General features: G+C 42.6%; 1 protein-coding gene across 1 annotated transcript; it reads right to left on the bottom strand.

Annotated features, from left to right (window-relative positions):
* Window positions 1-4,182: 4,182 nt before the first annotated feature.
* Window positions 4,183-14,952, bottom strand: LOC124113161 (monocarboxylate transporter 12-like). The gene is made up of 7 exons (XM_048391191.1): window positions 14,709-14,952; window positions 10,910-11,133; window positions 10,504-10,693; window positions 9,869-10,012; window positions 7,852-8,640; window positions 6,875-6,925; window positions 4,183-4,575 (listed from the first exon to the last, which is right to left on the bottom strand). Exons 3-7 carry the CDS (start codon window positions 10,685-10,687, stop codon window positions 4,406-4,408), a joined length of 1,338 nt encoding a protein of 445 aa, XP_048247148.1. The 5' UTR covers window positions 10,688-10,693; window positions 10,910-11,133; window positions 14,709-14,952; the 3' UTR covers window positions 4,183-4,405.
* Between the last annotated feature and the right edge of the window lie 853 nt (window positions 14,953-15,805).

The following is a 15,805-nucleotide window of genomic DNA, read 5'->3' as shown; positions in this document are numbered from 1 at the left end:
CCTCCTTAAACTGCCTTTTACGATTGCAGAAGATCCTGACTCGATTTCAAATTGATCAATCATAAATATGTCTGAACGTTCAGAGTCTTGATCTGTACCTCCGAGATTTGTGTCTGTGCACGAGTTTCCCAAACTGTGCTTGATTGGACATTCAGCATCTGTCCTGAGAGAAGCGTCCTGACCAGAATTTGCAAAAGGTACCTTTTCGCCATATAGAACCATGTCCGGATCTGCGGGCTTGTTCACAAGCTCTGGAAAAGGTCCAAATTGAAAACTCTCAACACGATTTTTGACTTATCTCCAACAATCACCCATAATATGAGTGGAACCCGAAAGATGCAAATGTTTCGTTACCTGAAATTATTTCTTGACTACTTCTTACTTGGATCTGCTGGTGTCTGCACCCCTTGTGTGTGGGCTGTTGTCTGGGCTGACCGTGCAGCAGCAGCGAGGGGACAGGAGGCACGCCAATGCTCAAATCCGCCACAGAAAAAAACACTGTTGGTTTGGTTTTACAGTACGTTTGAATTGGAGAGGGAAGGCCTGGGTTTGCATGGAGGGAGGGACCAGAGAAGGCATGTCGTTATTAGGGAGGGAAAGTAGCAGAAGGAGCATTGTGAAAACCTTTGTCTCGAGGCCTGCAAGGGGTTGCTCGACGCTTACGTAGTGCTTTACTCTCTGCCTTCTCGTATCGACGTTCTTCGTCTGAACCAGAAGCAATGTCGTCTCCCTCCAACTCCGCAACTACGGCCCAACCGGACAGGGATCTGTCGGCTGACCTAACACGTTTGTTTTGCTTGTGGATCTCTGTAGCAAGACTTTCAAGGGAATTTGAACATTCAGAATACTTATTATGTTTGATATATCTGAAAGCTGAATCTATTTTCTCCAAAAGACTGCAATTGAATTTATACTACAACTGATTTCCTTTAAATTTGAAGAATGGTATTTCAGAATCTTTGCGAGCTCTTATTAAGGTAGTAAGCGACTCTTTAATTATATCACGTTTGAATGTTTTTAGTTTGCAATCCATATATTCTTTGAACAAAAGTTTCATAAGCTTCAACTGAATCCCTTGGTCTGCCAGGCTGAATTTCCTCGGCAGCTTCGAGATGGGATGACGGAGAAGTTATCTGTTACTCCAGTTGATAGCAAGATGTAAAATCTTCTCGCCTGTGTAATGCGAAGACCTCGAATGGTTCAACACAGTGGACACTACACGTCGCCTTCCTCACGTGACTTCGTGACACCACATTCACGTGCAATGTACCTGGCTGCGGCAGGCAAACTCTTACCGTATTTAACCCATAATAAATTAATGTCGTAAAAGGCAAAATAGCGGTGGAAAATGTAAGAATGTATCACTGAAAATCCGTGATGACACCAGGTGTTGGTGAAAAGAGGAACCATGTCCTGTCCTTCCGGTAGCACCGGTCGACAATGCAATTTGCATAACAAGTATGTGTTCGACGCTTGACACCGAACAGCAAAGCGGCCATGCGACGGCGGCATGTGAATAAATCAGACACCTGGACCAGCAATCCCGTCAAAGATAGCTCATCTACTGATTTTATTGAACGTAAAAACGAGAGGTTAATGTTGGATCAGTGTGCAGTGCAGGAAATCATGCTTTGAATTCCGTGTACCATATATGGTCGACCCAGGAAGATCCGGGGTAGAATAGGTCTTAAGCAACCCGTGCTTGCCGTAAAAGGTAACTATGCTTGTCGTAAAAGGTAACTATGCTTGTCGTAAAAGGCGACTAACGGGATCGGGTGGTTGATGCATGTCATCGATCCCAATTGTGTGGATCGATGCTCGTGATGTAAGTCACTGGATTGTCTGGTCTAGACTCGATTATTTACAGACCGCCGTCATATAGCTGGAATGTTGGTGAGTGCGGCGTTAAACAACCAACCAACCAACCATATATGATCCCGAACAATTGATTTGCGTTTATATTTGTTCGGGACGCTTGCCACCGGTGGGGCAGGATACGCTCACCTTTTCGCGAACACCAAGTCCACGATGAAGTCGGAATTGGACAATGAAGTCAGAGATTTCGTATGGAAAGGGTTTTGTCGATTTTATTTTAATACTCATTTACATTGCAGAATGTGTCTCATCACTTTACAAATACTCATGAATTATCTCTTTGGCGATGATTATGTTGCACCATAGGATTCGTTATTTCAAAACTTTTGCTTCGTGCAAACGTTCCATATTTGTGAGATCAGTTATTGAAACGAAACTAAAAAATAATACGTTGTTTACCGACACGGTCTTATATCCATTATCTTGTGGTTTGCTATCTTCCATCCAATTGCAAACGTACCCCTCCGCCGCTTTTCTGAGGGGCGGTCGGGTAGCCTTGTGGTTTAAGCGTTCGCTTATCACGCCGAAGACCCGGGTTCGATTCCCGACATGGGTACAATGCGTGAAGCCCATTTCTGGTATCCCCCGACGTGATATTGCTGGAATATTGCTAACAACGGCGTAAAACCATACTCACTCACTTTTGTTTCCTGAAATAAGCTCACAAACCGCTCAACATTTCTTTGCGACACCTTGTATACAAATCAGGCATGTGAGGCAAGTGCTCAACTGCTGCCTTTTCTAATTTGGAAATTCTGGGAATTATTTTAGATTTTTCGCTTCTAAGGCCACACATTCTAATTAGGGTAGATGCTCATCTGATACATCTGTAAGTATAACTCTCTTAAAAAGTCTCATGACAGTTAGGTCTGGTGAGTGAGTATAGCGTTTAAAATATATATACAGCAAAGAAGACGTATCCCTGACTACATTTCAGCTTTATGAGTGAGTGAATGAGTAAGTGTGGTTTTACGCCGCTTTTAGCAGTATTCCAGCAATATCACGGCGGGGGACACCAGAAATGGGGCTTCACACATTGTACCCATGTCGGGAATCAAACCCGGATTTTTAGCACGACGAGCGAACGCTTTAAACACTAGGCTACCCGACCGCCCCTTGAGCTTTGTGATGATCCGTGTTATTTCTCCTATTTCTCCGATACCCTGTGTGAGCGAGTGCGACAGGACGTAATTTCACTGTATCAAGTGTCCGCATCCGAGTGCGAATGGTTGGTATCATGATCACTGAATGGTGTATAGTTTCACGTGTATATTTGACGAAAAATAGAGCCAACTGTAACATTGTTCAGTGTACGCATAGAAATGATCGGATTGTCGACATATTTAGAATATTATTGTATAAGATTACGTGTACGTGTAGTCTAGGTTAATAACGACACTCGTGGATATAAGAGGTCACACATGATAGGTTAGTGACCTTGTTTACGGAGCAGCAGCAAACCTACACTGTCCCCTTAACACGGCCCCGGGACCGCCTCCGTGGTCTAGTGGTAGGACATCCGCCCGGAGAGCCCGGGGTTCGATGCCCGGCCGCGTCATACCAAAAGACGTTAAGAGATGGTACTTAGTGTTACCATGCGGGCGCTCGGCATTAAGGGACTAGAACAAGGACTGGTAGGCCCAGAATGAGTATACTGTGTCTGTGTGGGGTATTCATGTTAAACTGCGGCGTGGAATCTCACTATAAACTCGGCATCAGTCCTGACTAGTACAAGCAGAGAAACGCACGCACACACACACGCACACACACACACACACACGCACGCACGCACGCACACACACACACACACACGTGCATGCACGTCGCTATAATAATCTTGAACGCGACGTTAAACCCCTTTTCACCTAACCTCATCACATGCTACACTGGCACAATTAAAAATATATCTCATAGTAATTCGAAACAACACATAACATCACCTGTAACAACACGTGATCTGAATACCCGTGGTGGTCTAACACAATAGATAACACTTGCGCTCCAGTTATTAAGGTAACAATGAAGTGTTCTATCCCCATGTTAGTGTCATCATTCTTATGGTGTCTTCATATGTCACTCCTGCAGTGTCCGACCGCCTCCGTGGTCTAGTGGTAGAGCGTGCGCCCGGAGAGCCGAAAGTCCGGGTTCGATCCCCGGTCGCGTCATTCAAAAAGACGTTAAAAGATGGTACTTGTTACCCTCTTTGGCGCTCGGCAGTAAGGATCTAAAACAGGGACATGTCGGCACGGAGTCAGTATACTGTTTCTGAGTTGGGTATTCATGTTAAACTGCGGCATGGTATCTTAGTGGGTTAGCACTATAAATCGGCATCAGTCCTGACTAGAACAAGCAGCCACACACACGTGCATGCACGTCGCTCTTTGAGTGCAATAATATTGGACGCGACGTTAAACCCAATTTCACATCATCTCCCACAGTGTCCTGGTGTCTTCGAAGGAAAGTAGCAGTGCTTCCAGATTGAAGCCATTTTTACGTCTTATTCCGTATCCTGATTCATGAGCCTCTGTCCTTATTCCGGCACATTGTTTGGCAGTATCAGCACCCCTTGGACCGACTCCTCTATACAACAGTCATCGGCAGACGCTGCAATCGCCAGTTCTCTGTCCTTGGTTGCTGATGATGTCGGTTTCGTGACATTTGATAAAAAACCAAATAAACAGGCCGATAACAGCATTCCAACTGAAAGCCAAAACATAAATATACTTTAAAATTATTAAAGGTTTTGTCGTATCGATGGAAGACGAGTAAGTGTGTTTGAATGCCGCCCTTGGAAATATTCCTGCAATATCACGATATCAATACCAGAAATGGGCATCGCACATTGTACCCTTGCTGGAAATGGAACACTGAGTGACGAGCGCACGTTTTAACTAACCACTATGAGAAATGTATAATACATGTTTTGATCTATGAAAACTTCTGTGGTCTCATTCCAGCTGGGTCCCGTGCAGTTTCCGGGTTAGAATTGTTCTTCGGCAACCCATGCTTGTCGTAAGAGGCGACTACCGGGATCCGGTGGTCAGGTTCTCGGGCTTGTTGTTTCATGTCAATCAATTGCGTAGATCAATATGCACGATGTCAGTCACTTGATTGTTTGATCCAGAATGCCGTCATATAGCTGGAATAATGCCGAGTGCGGCATTAAACAAACAAACAAACAAAATGGGTGCTCTGAAACAATTGTGCTTTGACGTCATAAAGAGAGACGTTCGACGTCAGCTTACGTACAAATCGTCATGTATGTGGACTGTACAAAAATATATTATTTTTCTCGTTAGTTCGTAATGTAAAAAAAACATTATTTCAAAACATTTCAGCATACATGTCTACTTTCGATTAATCAGCCACTATATCTAAATTGTAACAACAGTTATTATATCATTTGCAGAAAAATAGTCAAATGTTTGATGCCATGTATGAATTGTTGTCTGTGAGTTGTATTTTTATTGTTCCTAAAACACTGACGTTTTTTAAAATATAAGAAGTCACGTGACCTGTTAGGTTCTTTATGTCATGGTGGGTCACATATATTGAACCTAATCACTCACTGGGCTCGATTGTTCACAGACCACTGTAACTTGCGTGAGCAGCGGGTGTTGTCGGTAGAGCAGGACTTGCTTACCCTTTGTACGAACACCTGGTGTCGTCGCTATACGTCATGTATATAATTGCCATCACTATTTGTCTCTGACGCCAATGGAATCTATTTTGTCGGGGATTTGAAACTAGTTGCTCTCTGGCGTCGACGTTTTATATTTTCCAGAACAACGATTTCATGCATTCCAATTGCCATTGTGAAGTGCACTTTACATGCCATATAATTATCATATGGATTCCATTATTATTAGTTCATGCAGAAAACTCAGTGAATCAATAAGTGAATCTAAATTGATTATTACTCTGGGCATAACAATTTCCATAATGACTACATGTTATCATTGGAGATACCATCAGACGCTCATACTAGTTAAATGACATTGTCTAAAATAGAGGCAGCATTAACTTTACTCACTGTATTTTTGCAGTTCGTAGACATATAGCACTTTGGTGAACACTAATAGCATGTGCTTAGAAAATAACAGATCACAATCAGGGCTCAACATGTATTCGATCTGTCGATCAGTGGGCGAATCGGTGATTTACACAAATATTCTGAGACTAGGTGGTCACTCATAAACCAACACAAGACACAGCTATGGCTCACTCATACAACCAACATAAGACACAGCTGTACCTCACTTATACAACCAACATAAGACACAGCTGTACCTCACTTATACAACCAACATAAGACACAGCTGTACCTCACTTATACAACCAACATAAGACACAGCTGTACCTCACTTATACAACCAACATACGGCACAGCTGTACCTCACTTATACAACCAACATAAGACACAGCTGTACCTCACTTATACAACCAACGTAAATCTAGACTGAACCTCACTTATACAACCAACATACGGCACAGCTGTACCTCACTCATACAACCAACATATGGCACAGCTGTATCTCACTTATACAACCAACATAAGACACAGCTGTACCTCACTTATACAACCAACATAAGACACAGCTGTACCTCACTTATACAACCAACATAAGACACAGCTGTACCTCACTTATACAACCAATATAAGACACAGCTGTACCTCACTTATACAACCAACATATGACTAAGCTGTACCACAATCAAACAGCTGACCTAAGACTATGTGGCACACTTCTTACACAAACTAAATACCAAGCTACGCTCGTATACCTCATGTATACACCTCTCACCTAATTATGACATGTACCACTAACCTAATGCTAAGTTGCACCGGACTTATACAACTAACCTACGACTATGTGTCACACCGTTAACTCTTTTACAACTAACCTAAAATCAAGCAATACCTCACTTGTACAACTAACCTACGACTATGTGGTACACCTCTTATGCAACTAACCTAAGACAAATATATGATACATACCAGCGAACAGAAATATGCTGTTGAAATATCCACTGGCGTCCGATATAGCCGCTGAAAAAGATACACATGTAGTTCGCTTTGGCACATTTTGGCATGGGTGCATAAATGACATGGTGCTTTAACGGCTATACGATTCTCTGTGGTACGATGTGATGTATTGTTGCAATGTCCATACAATTTCTGCCAAGGAGGTGTAGTGAGCCAACAAATGCTAGCCATCTAAAATGAGGATGAGGTAGTGCGTGCATTCGTGCGTGCTTGCTTGCGTGCGTGCGTGCGTGCGTGCTGTCAGTCGGAATACTGCTGACAGCAGGGTGAAACATCATCGAATTTACTTCACTCTCTCAACTGCAACTAAAGCTTGAATTTTATGCCAATAAGACAACAGTAAAAATTGCTTTTGAAAACAAATTTGTAAATAAATGCTTCCACACGCCCCAAGCAGCTCACACATTATACATATTATGCAATGACTTGGTATTCATGCCCTTTTTCATGGCCTGAACATGAAAAGGTTACATTTATTTTGACAAAGAAAAATGGTTGTAAAAATTAAAGTACTGATTTCGAAGGATGCGAACACCTGGTACCATCACTATTTGGTAATGACTCAGAAACACAATCATCCTTATGCTATTGACGGATCGCACTTTTCAGCAGAAAGTAACTATAGTTATGGACGTGGCTTTGTCGCTTTTATGTATTTGAGAATCCGTAAATTGATCTTGTCGCCATATGGCTACAACATTGCCGATGCGACATTAAAGTTTGACTCACTCACCCATTCACACTGAAACTGGAATCTGGAATTCAAACTTAATTGGTCCTGGTCCGGCTATGGGGTGTCATTGAAGTGCCCTTTATACAACTGCAGAACATTTGCTAGGAAAATGTGACTTAAATAGTAATATGTTCAAGATATGCATTTAGTTCAGTGTGTATATTAATTGCATACCGATTGGCTTCATATTACGTACCTGCTATTGGAGGTCCGATCAGGTATCCAGTTCCACAGGTAAACATAACAGCGCCAACACCTGTAGCAACGTCTTGTATATCTAGAAGTTCCAGCGTTAGAGTATTTACAAGAACCCATTGTCCTCCAGTATATAGTCCAAGCAAAAAGCCATATAGTATTCTCAGGTGAGAAGATGTACTGCACATCGGCAGAAGTAGTGTCAAAATCGCCATTATTCCATTTAGAGAGGAATACAAAATAGCTCCTCCGATGCTCTTGTCAGTAGAGGCAAATCCCGTGAGAACACGCGAGACAATGCAACCTAGGCCAGACACTGCTATTGCGAAGGACCCTTCTTGGAATGTTGAACCCTGTTTGATGAAGTATTCTGGAAGAAACATATACTCCGTCGCGGCAGCAATTGAAAAGCACAGAACACTTATAACAAAATAAAGAAACGATAGTTTTTTCATGATGGAAAAAAAACGACTAAAGTCCCCACACATTATAGTTAGAACCTTTTGCCGTAAAGAGTTTCCAATAAAGTCGTGCCTTTGTCTGTCTTGTTCATATTTGGATGGACGCATTAACATTCCAGAAACACATATGTTCAACGATATTCCTCCAAGTATGAGAAATGCGCCGTGAAATCCGTATCCTTGGGTCAGATATTGAAAGAGCGCAGGGTGAATGAATATACCGAGTGCACCTCCCGAGATGTATAGTGTTGCTGCAAAGGCTGCATTCTTAGGGAAGTAGTATCGAAGAACGACAATACAACCGGTGTTTGCAAGACCAGTCCCCAAGCCTGAAAGACGAAGTGTGAAAGGTAACCACGATATCTTGGATCTGATAATTGTAAGACCCGCAACACAATATAGATCACATGCATGAGCGCAGCATGCATGTGTCCTAGAACAATGAATGAGTAAGTGAGTGAGTCTGTTGCTTAACGCCGCACTTAGCAATATTCCAGCTATATAACGGCGGTCTGTAAAAAATCGAGTCTGGACTAGACAATTCAGTGATTGACATCAAGAGCATCGATCCACGCCATTCGGATCCATGCATCAACCAAGTCAGCGAGCCTGACCTCCCGATCCCGTTAGTCGCCTCTTACGACAAGCATAGTCGCCTTTTACGGCAAACATGGGTTGCTGAGGACATACTCTACCCCGGATCTTCACGGGTCCCTAGAATAATGAAAATCTCGAAGGAAACTCAGCTATATTCAGTCAAGGGTTCTACATTCGTGGTTTTGCTCTTATACGTTTTACTATGTAAGTGGGTATTGGTTTGAACAGATTCTCAGTCGTATTCAGATTTATATATGTGACAGTGAATCATAAAGGAACGCAGGTCATATACGTCATCCACGACCAGCGGATTCTGACTTAGCTAAGAGATCAAACTCTGCACAGCCGGACTGAGACCCATTTTCATTTTCATCTTCACAGCAGTTCCTGAGATGACGTTGTAAATGTAATTTTGCAACACCGTCCGCCGTTCATAAGTTGAGTGGCGATATGAAACGCATTGTTGTCATTATACACACACACACAAAGCGTCGAACTGGGGAGGTTTTGGGTGCCTAGAACACTCAGGGGACCTCTTAAACTGTATGTTAAAAGTCAATTTGCCAATTACAGATGATGATGCTTACTTGTTCGCGAAAACCTGGTACCCTCGTATTTGATTGAGTGAGTTGGGTTTAACGCCGCTTTTAACAGTATTCCGGTTATATCACGGCGTGTCAGCTTAATGTGAGAGGAAAGCCCGAAGTGTTGCAGGTCTCAAACGTTTACCACTTCGGTGAAACCCACGAGCACGGATATGGTGCTGACAAACATAGAAACATAATCGGGGCGAACCGGGATTCGAACCCACAATCATAGGTTTCTGGCGTGCCCAAGGGACGCAACTCTACACAGCGAATCGCGGCGCCTTAGACGACTGGGCCACCACATCGAACCCGGGTCTTCGGCGTGACGAGCGAACGCTTTAACCACTTGGCTACCCGACCGCCCCTCACGTACCTGTGATTAAGGCAAATGTTAAGAACAAAAGTCTTATATCCGTCACCAGATAGCTGGTCACGAACCCAGTCATCATCAAGAGTCCAGACATCACCACACACGTTCTACAATCAAACACGTTGATAACCAAGCTGGCAATTGGACCTGAAAGTGTATGAAATAATATATTAGGAGGCGTCTCATATAATTTTGTTGTTCTGTCGATACATCCTTAATGTCAAGGTCCCATCAGACTTCGCTTATCGAACTACATAACTCGATCGAAAACCCTGGACACTTTGTATTCTCCTCCAAATAAATCCAAATGAAATCTCGCCGACTCAGTATTTTATGTGTTTGTTGTTTAACGCCGCACTCAGCAATATTTCACTCACATGTATATAACGGCGGCATTTACATACATCGAGTCTGGACTAGACAATCAAGGGATTGGTATTGTGAACACGATCCATGTCGTCACGAAGCTGCGTTATCGACAAAACCACCTAATACTTTCGTTCGCCTTTCGTGACCAGAATGGGTTGCGGGGACCTATCGTAAACCCGGAATACATAATATCACAAAATAATACAAATAAAAGCCATGGTTATCAAATGCACAAGTACAATCGCAATTGGCTGTATTCTATATCATACCTGTCAGAGCAAACATGCATGAGAAGAGAGATCCCACCCATGCTGTCAGTGTCGCGTCTTCCTTGAATTCATTCAACAATGCAACATGGATCACTCCGCTTGCAAAGCCGATGGTGGGTCCACACAGAAGCGTTGTGAAGGAAGCAAATAGAACCACCCATGAGTACATATTTTCTTGTTCCATTTCACACTGCAAATACGAAAGCGTCGTTATTTTCTGGATATGGTCATTGGACAATAGTTTACACTAGTGGTTGACAAGAGCCTTATTTGGGCTGTTGCAGCAGTTTAAATTGCTATTCTTGATCATGTTGCTTCACATTTGATACAGCAGATAATATACAGGTTATATCACTGGCTTGAAAAAAGTAAAGCCCTTGTTTTACTGGTAAGAAAGTACACATACCTCGCAGTGTATGAACCAGTTTCAATACCACGAATCCACCATCACAGACAACCTGTCCTTGGATGCTGGGATGAACACGCAGATTGCCAGAGCATCCAACACCCTCGCCAGACTGACAAAGAGGGTCCGAGAACAGCAAGCTGACAGCCACGCCAACGTTGCTGTCTACAGAGCATGCGTCTTCAGCAAATTGCTGTACGGCCGCGAGTCCTGGACCTTCTCCTCTAGAAAAAAGAGGAGTAGAAAATCAGCCACTTCCACATGCGCAGTCTGATGCGCAATCCCGGAATCATCAGGAGTGACTGAGTTACAAACACCGATGATCATAAGTCTCTCCTCCCTGCTCCAACTGCACCAATTTCACTGGCTCGGCCAAGTCCGTTGTATGGAAGTACCTCCTGAATGGCAAGCTCGCCCCCAGCTACAGGGCACCTTTAAATATGTCTGCAAGCGCGACTTGACGTCACTGGAAGTTGAGATGGGAGGAGCTCACCGAAAAAAGACATGAGTGTCTAAAGAATACATTCCGTTTTTTGTTATTTATTGAAAAAATAATTGAGCTCTAAACATTAAGAGACAGAACGCTGATCTCAAACCACGCCCACTCGAAAATAAAAATGTCGCTGCCTAGGTAGAATAAGACGCTTTCCTACTTGCTGTGTCAGTATATGTGCATTTATGTCCTGAAAACAGTAACCAAACATATGAAATAAACCTCCTGCTCATCTGTTGAGCCTTACGATATATGCTTAAACACCTGGAATTAAATTACCCCAAACACCTGGAATTAAATTACCCCAAACACCTGGAATTAAATTACCCAAAACACATCAATATATAAATACACATCACTGAGGTTTCATGAGTGAACATTGACAAATGTGTAAACAACCTATTGCTATGAAAGCATATTAAACATTTATGTATTTGGCCTTAAATGGACCAGTGACGCGTTGTGTGTTTTTGATGTATAAGAGTAGTTATGATGACAGATGGTTAATTTGACATTCAACCATGTATTTGGAAATTAAAAAAACTAATTTCATATTGTGTTGGTTTACTGGAGTAAGACCGGTTAAAACCGTGCAACCAGTTCAAAGCGTTCATAATTTTCCTCACGATAGATAAATACTTAATTTTATGTTAGTGTGATATCAACGTCACTTCGAATGTAGAGGCGTGGGGTAGCCTGATGACTAAAGCGTTCGTTCGTCACGACGAAGACGCGGTTTCCATCCCCCACATGGGTACAATGTGTAAGTCCCATTTCTGGTGTCCCCTGCCATGATATTGTTGGAATATAGCTACAAGAGGCGTAAAACCATATTCACTTACTCACTCACTTCCGGATGTGAAGTCCATTTATAAGCTATCCCGGCATCATATATGAATAATATGTATGAATAATGCTAAAAGCGACATTTAACCACACTATCACACTCAGTATTGATCGTTTTGTGTATACGTCAGTCAGTAATGCTTTGGTAACAAATGTAAGATAGAACAACCCAAACATCAGAAGCTTTGGAATACTTCGTTCTCTGCCACCTGGGAGGGTTTAGTTTGCAGCAGGGATCACAACTGCAGCTGTATGACGACACACTGCAAATAATCGAGCCATGACCAAGAAAAACAATGACAGAAATAATGTACAACGACCAATGCTTCTCGGGGACGATAACATATCAGGTCCTTGATCCTCATGGCGGTTGGTAATATGACCTCCTTGTCCTGTCTGGACAATTCAGTGCTTGATACTACGAACAATGTGTCGCGTCGTCAGACTGCAATAACAGGCAATCAACCCAGTTACTGAGAGTGACCTATAGCGACCACTGCCCAACTTATAATGACGTTCGACAGGTTTTATTAGATAAATGTAATGTATTGTGGTGTGGTTTTAAAGATGAATGTGATATTGTGAAAGTTTGTTTTATCCTGGCCAGTCCCAGTGTTGTAACGCTTGGTGCCAAAACCTGCAAGGCAATTTTACAGCTGCGTAGTAATATTTTATATAAAGCCTAATATATTTTTTAATTTACATATATGTTGTACAGAATTTTATCTTCGATATTGTTTTTAAACTATGGTTATACTACTTCTAGTAGTTTGTCTCTCATAACTCCAATAGGAGTGGCTCATTTTATTTTATCTTATGTTATTTTTATAGCATTTTATATGTAAATTGAGGCGAGACATAAATAAACTATCTGTCTGTCTGTCTGTCTGTCTGTCTTACGACCAGCATAATTTCCTGGCTGGTGTAGTACATACGCGGCTCCGTTCAGATAGACGATGTTTACATTGTAAATGCATCTTACGATTGGTGATTGATCCGTTCTAGGGAAATACTTAATCGAAAGACATTAGAATGATTAATTTGTCAGCATAATCCCCTTCCACATTGATACAAGTTTGACACTCTAAACAAATGATCTACTGTATTTTGATAAAGACAGTGAATGAATTAAAACTAAAACTGTTTTAACATTCTACTTACAGATCGCTTTATGCAAGTCTGCCCTAGCAGATCCTTTTCGTCGCCACAAAGCTTGGATCATTCCTGACCGAGCTTGTGCTTTCACCGACTGAACTGCCTTGATCAAGGTGAGGTGAAATTGGGTTTAACGTCGCGTCCAAGATTATTGCACTTATATAGCGACGTGCATGCACGTGTATGTGTGTGTGGCTGCTTGTACCAGTCCAGACTGATGCCGATTTATAGTGCTAGCTCACTGAGATACCATGCCGCAGTTTAACATGAATACCCCACTCAGACACAGTATACTGACTCCGAGCCGAACAGTCCTTGTTTTAGCCCCTTAATGCCGAGCGCCAGACAGGGTAACAACAAGTACAATCTTTTAACGTCTTTTCGTATGACGCGGCCCGGGATCGAACCCCGGACCTTCCGCTCTCCGGGCGGACGCTCTACCACAAGACCACGGAGGCGGTCGCCTTGATCAAGGCTTGCTGATACACAAGGAAGGGAATTTATGTATGGAATGTGTTCCGCATAATTAAGACGTTGACATCCATAAATTCTCTTCGATTATGTCCAGTATCACTTCGAAATGACGAACAAAGAATAGCTGATACAGCTGTTACGCTGGGGACTGTGAGGTAATACAGCATTTACTCACATTGCACATATGCGTTTGTCCATGGTGTAGTGGACAGAGCGTCTGCCTTTAGTTGGGAGAACTCATAGAGAAACAAGACATGAGTGTCTAAATGTTTCGTTTGTGTTATTTATTGGAAAAATAATTGAGCCCCTGTATGGAACAAAATTGAACTCTAAACATTGAGAAAAAACCCGATGGCAGTTGGGTATCACTATAAAACCAAACTAATACAAGCCCCCACACACAAACACAACCACACACGTTAACCTTACGTCTGGAGTCCAAAGCGATACGATAAACTCGATCCTACTCCAGCAGGTGGCATAACTTCGAGAATTCGTAAAACGTTAACTGCATCGCATACGTCCCACATTAAGAACTGAATAATATACTTGCTATGATACAGTAGCACAGATCTCTAGTACAGTTTAGCAAATAACAATAACAATGTAACGGGACCCACTTGGACGACCCAGTGACATTTTCATGTTGCCGTGCCCTACAGTCTGATAAGATAGGTCACAGTTTTTACAGATTTGACACTGACAGATTTGGACAATTGTTGAGTGCGGCGTAAAACAAGAAAACTAACGAACTTTATATGTTGAACAACAGAGCCGACATATCATTACAATCCACCGAGTGTAGACGCTGCCTGTCGAGCGAAAACATACCTGCTGCAGCCGACGAACAGGTTGTCTAGCCCGAATACCTTCAACGAAAAAATAGTTCCTCACTGTCTGGCCTGATATCCTCCGCAATCCTGGTATTTCCGTAGTTGCATGTGGTTCTTTCACGCAAGTGAAATAGCAGTATGAATATGTCCTGTGTTCTTGCAGTGCACTTGGTCGACAGGATATGGGAAGTAACGTGCTGTCCTGTGATTCTGATAACGGTTACACAGTCTTGGTGCTTGGTGCAAAGGTGCCTGGTACCGGTGCTGCGCGGATAAACCTGGCAACAGCTGAAAATCATTCTCCTGTTTTCGCCGTTCATTTGCTGTAAGATTGTGCATGCAAATGAAAACCCCAAATTTGTATAGCCCAATGCTGCACGTGCATGTCATGTTGATGTGTTTGCGATCTTTCCATCTTTTTCCCAGTTTTTTGCAGTACCTCATTTTTTCCACATAAATCAATTCCGATTCATGCAGAAATCACCAAATCACATTTTGTATGAATCGAAAACCGATGTACAAACTGTACAACCGATGTAAACATACATGTGTGTGTGTGTGTGTGTGTGTGTGTGTGTGTGTGTGTGTGTGTGTGTGTGTGTGTGTGTGCGTGCGTAAGAACGACTTGCTTTCATATATGCATATTTAACGGTCCCGAGGTGTTGGCCCTTCAGACGGGATTTCAAACTAGGTCAAACTGTTTGAGTTGGGTACACCACATGTTGTAGTGTAGGCTGTCTTGCTCTAGAAATCAGCATTGCCAATGTTCATGTATTACAGGCAGGCTGTATTGTGTAGTCGTTGTAACGCATATTTACTTAATCTGTGTACATTGGCACAACGGGTTTCTGAGTCTCCAGCCTACATTGCTGGTGGTGAAATAAAAATAGTCAATCACTCGTGCACACATTGGGTTCGAATCCCGATTTGCCTCAGTTATGTTTTCAGGTTTATCAGCAACATACCTACATTACGTAGGGCTGTCCTCCCACATTAAATTGACGTGCCGTGAAATAACTGGAATACTGCTCATAGCGCCATTCAACCCACTTACTCACACAAGACACTACGCTTGTCTTAATATATATATAGATG

This window comes from Haliotis rufescens, unplaced genomic scaffold (assembly GCF_023055435.1).
Source record: "Haliotis rufescens isolate VD_foot unplaced genomic scaffold, xgHalRufe1.0.p SCAF_9, whole genome shotgun sequence".
NCBI classification, from domain to species: Eukaryota; Metazoa; Mollusca; class Gastropoda; order Lepetellida; family Haliotidae; genus Haliotis; species Haliotis rufescens.
This window is presented reverse-complemented; position numbering and strand designations above follow the sequence as displayed.

Excerpts from the sequence above, each read along its gene's own strand:
- LOC124113161 (XM_048391191.1), bottom strand. The coding sequence starts at position 10,687 with ATGGAACAAGAAAATATGTACTCATGGGTGGTTCTATTTGCTTCCTTC. Across the intron at positions 10,013-10,503 it reads ATGCATGTTTGCTCTGACAG|GTCCAATTGCCAGCTTGGTT; the intron begins GTATGATATAGA and ends ATACACTTTCAG. Across the intron at positions 8,641-9,868 it reads AACATTTGCCTTAATCACAG|GCTTGGGGACTGGTCTTGCA; the intron begins GTACGTGAGGGG and ends TTCGTCTTTCAG.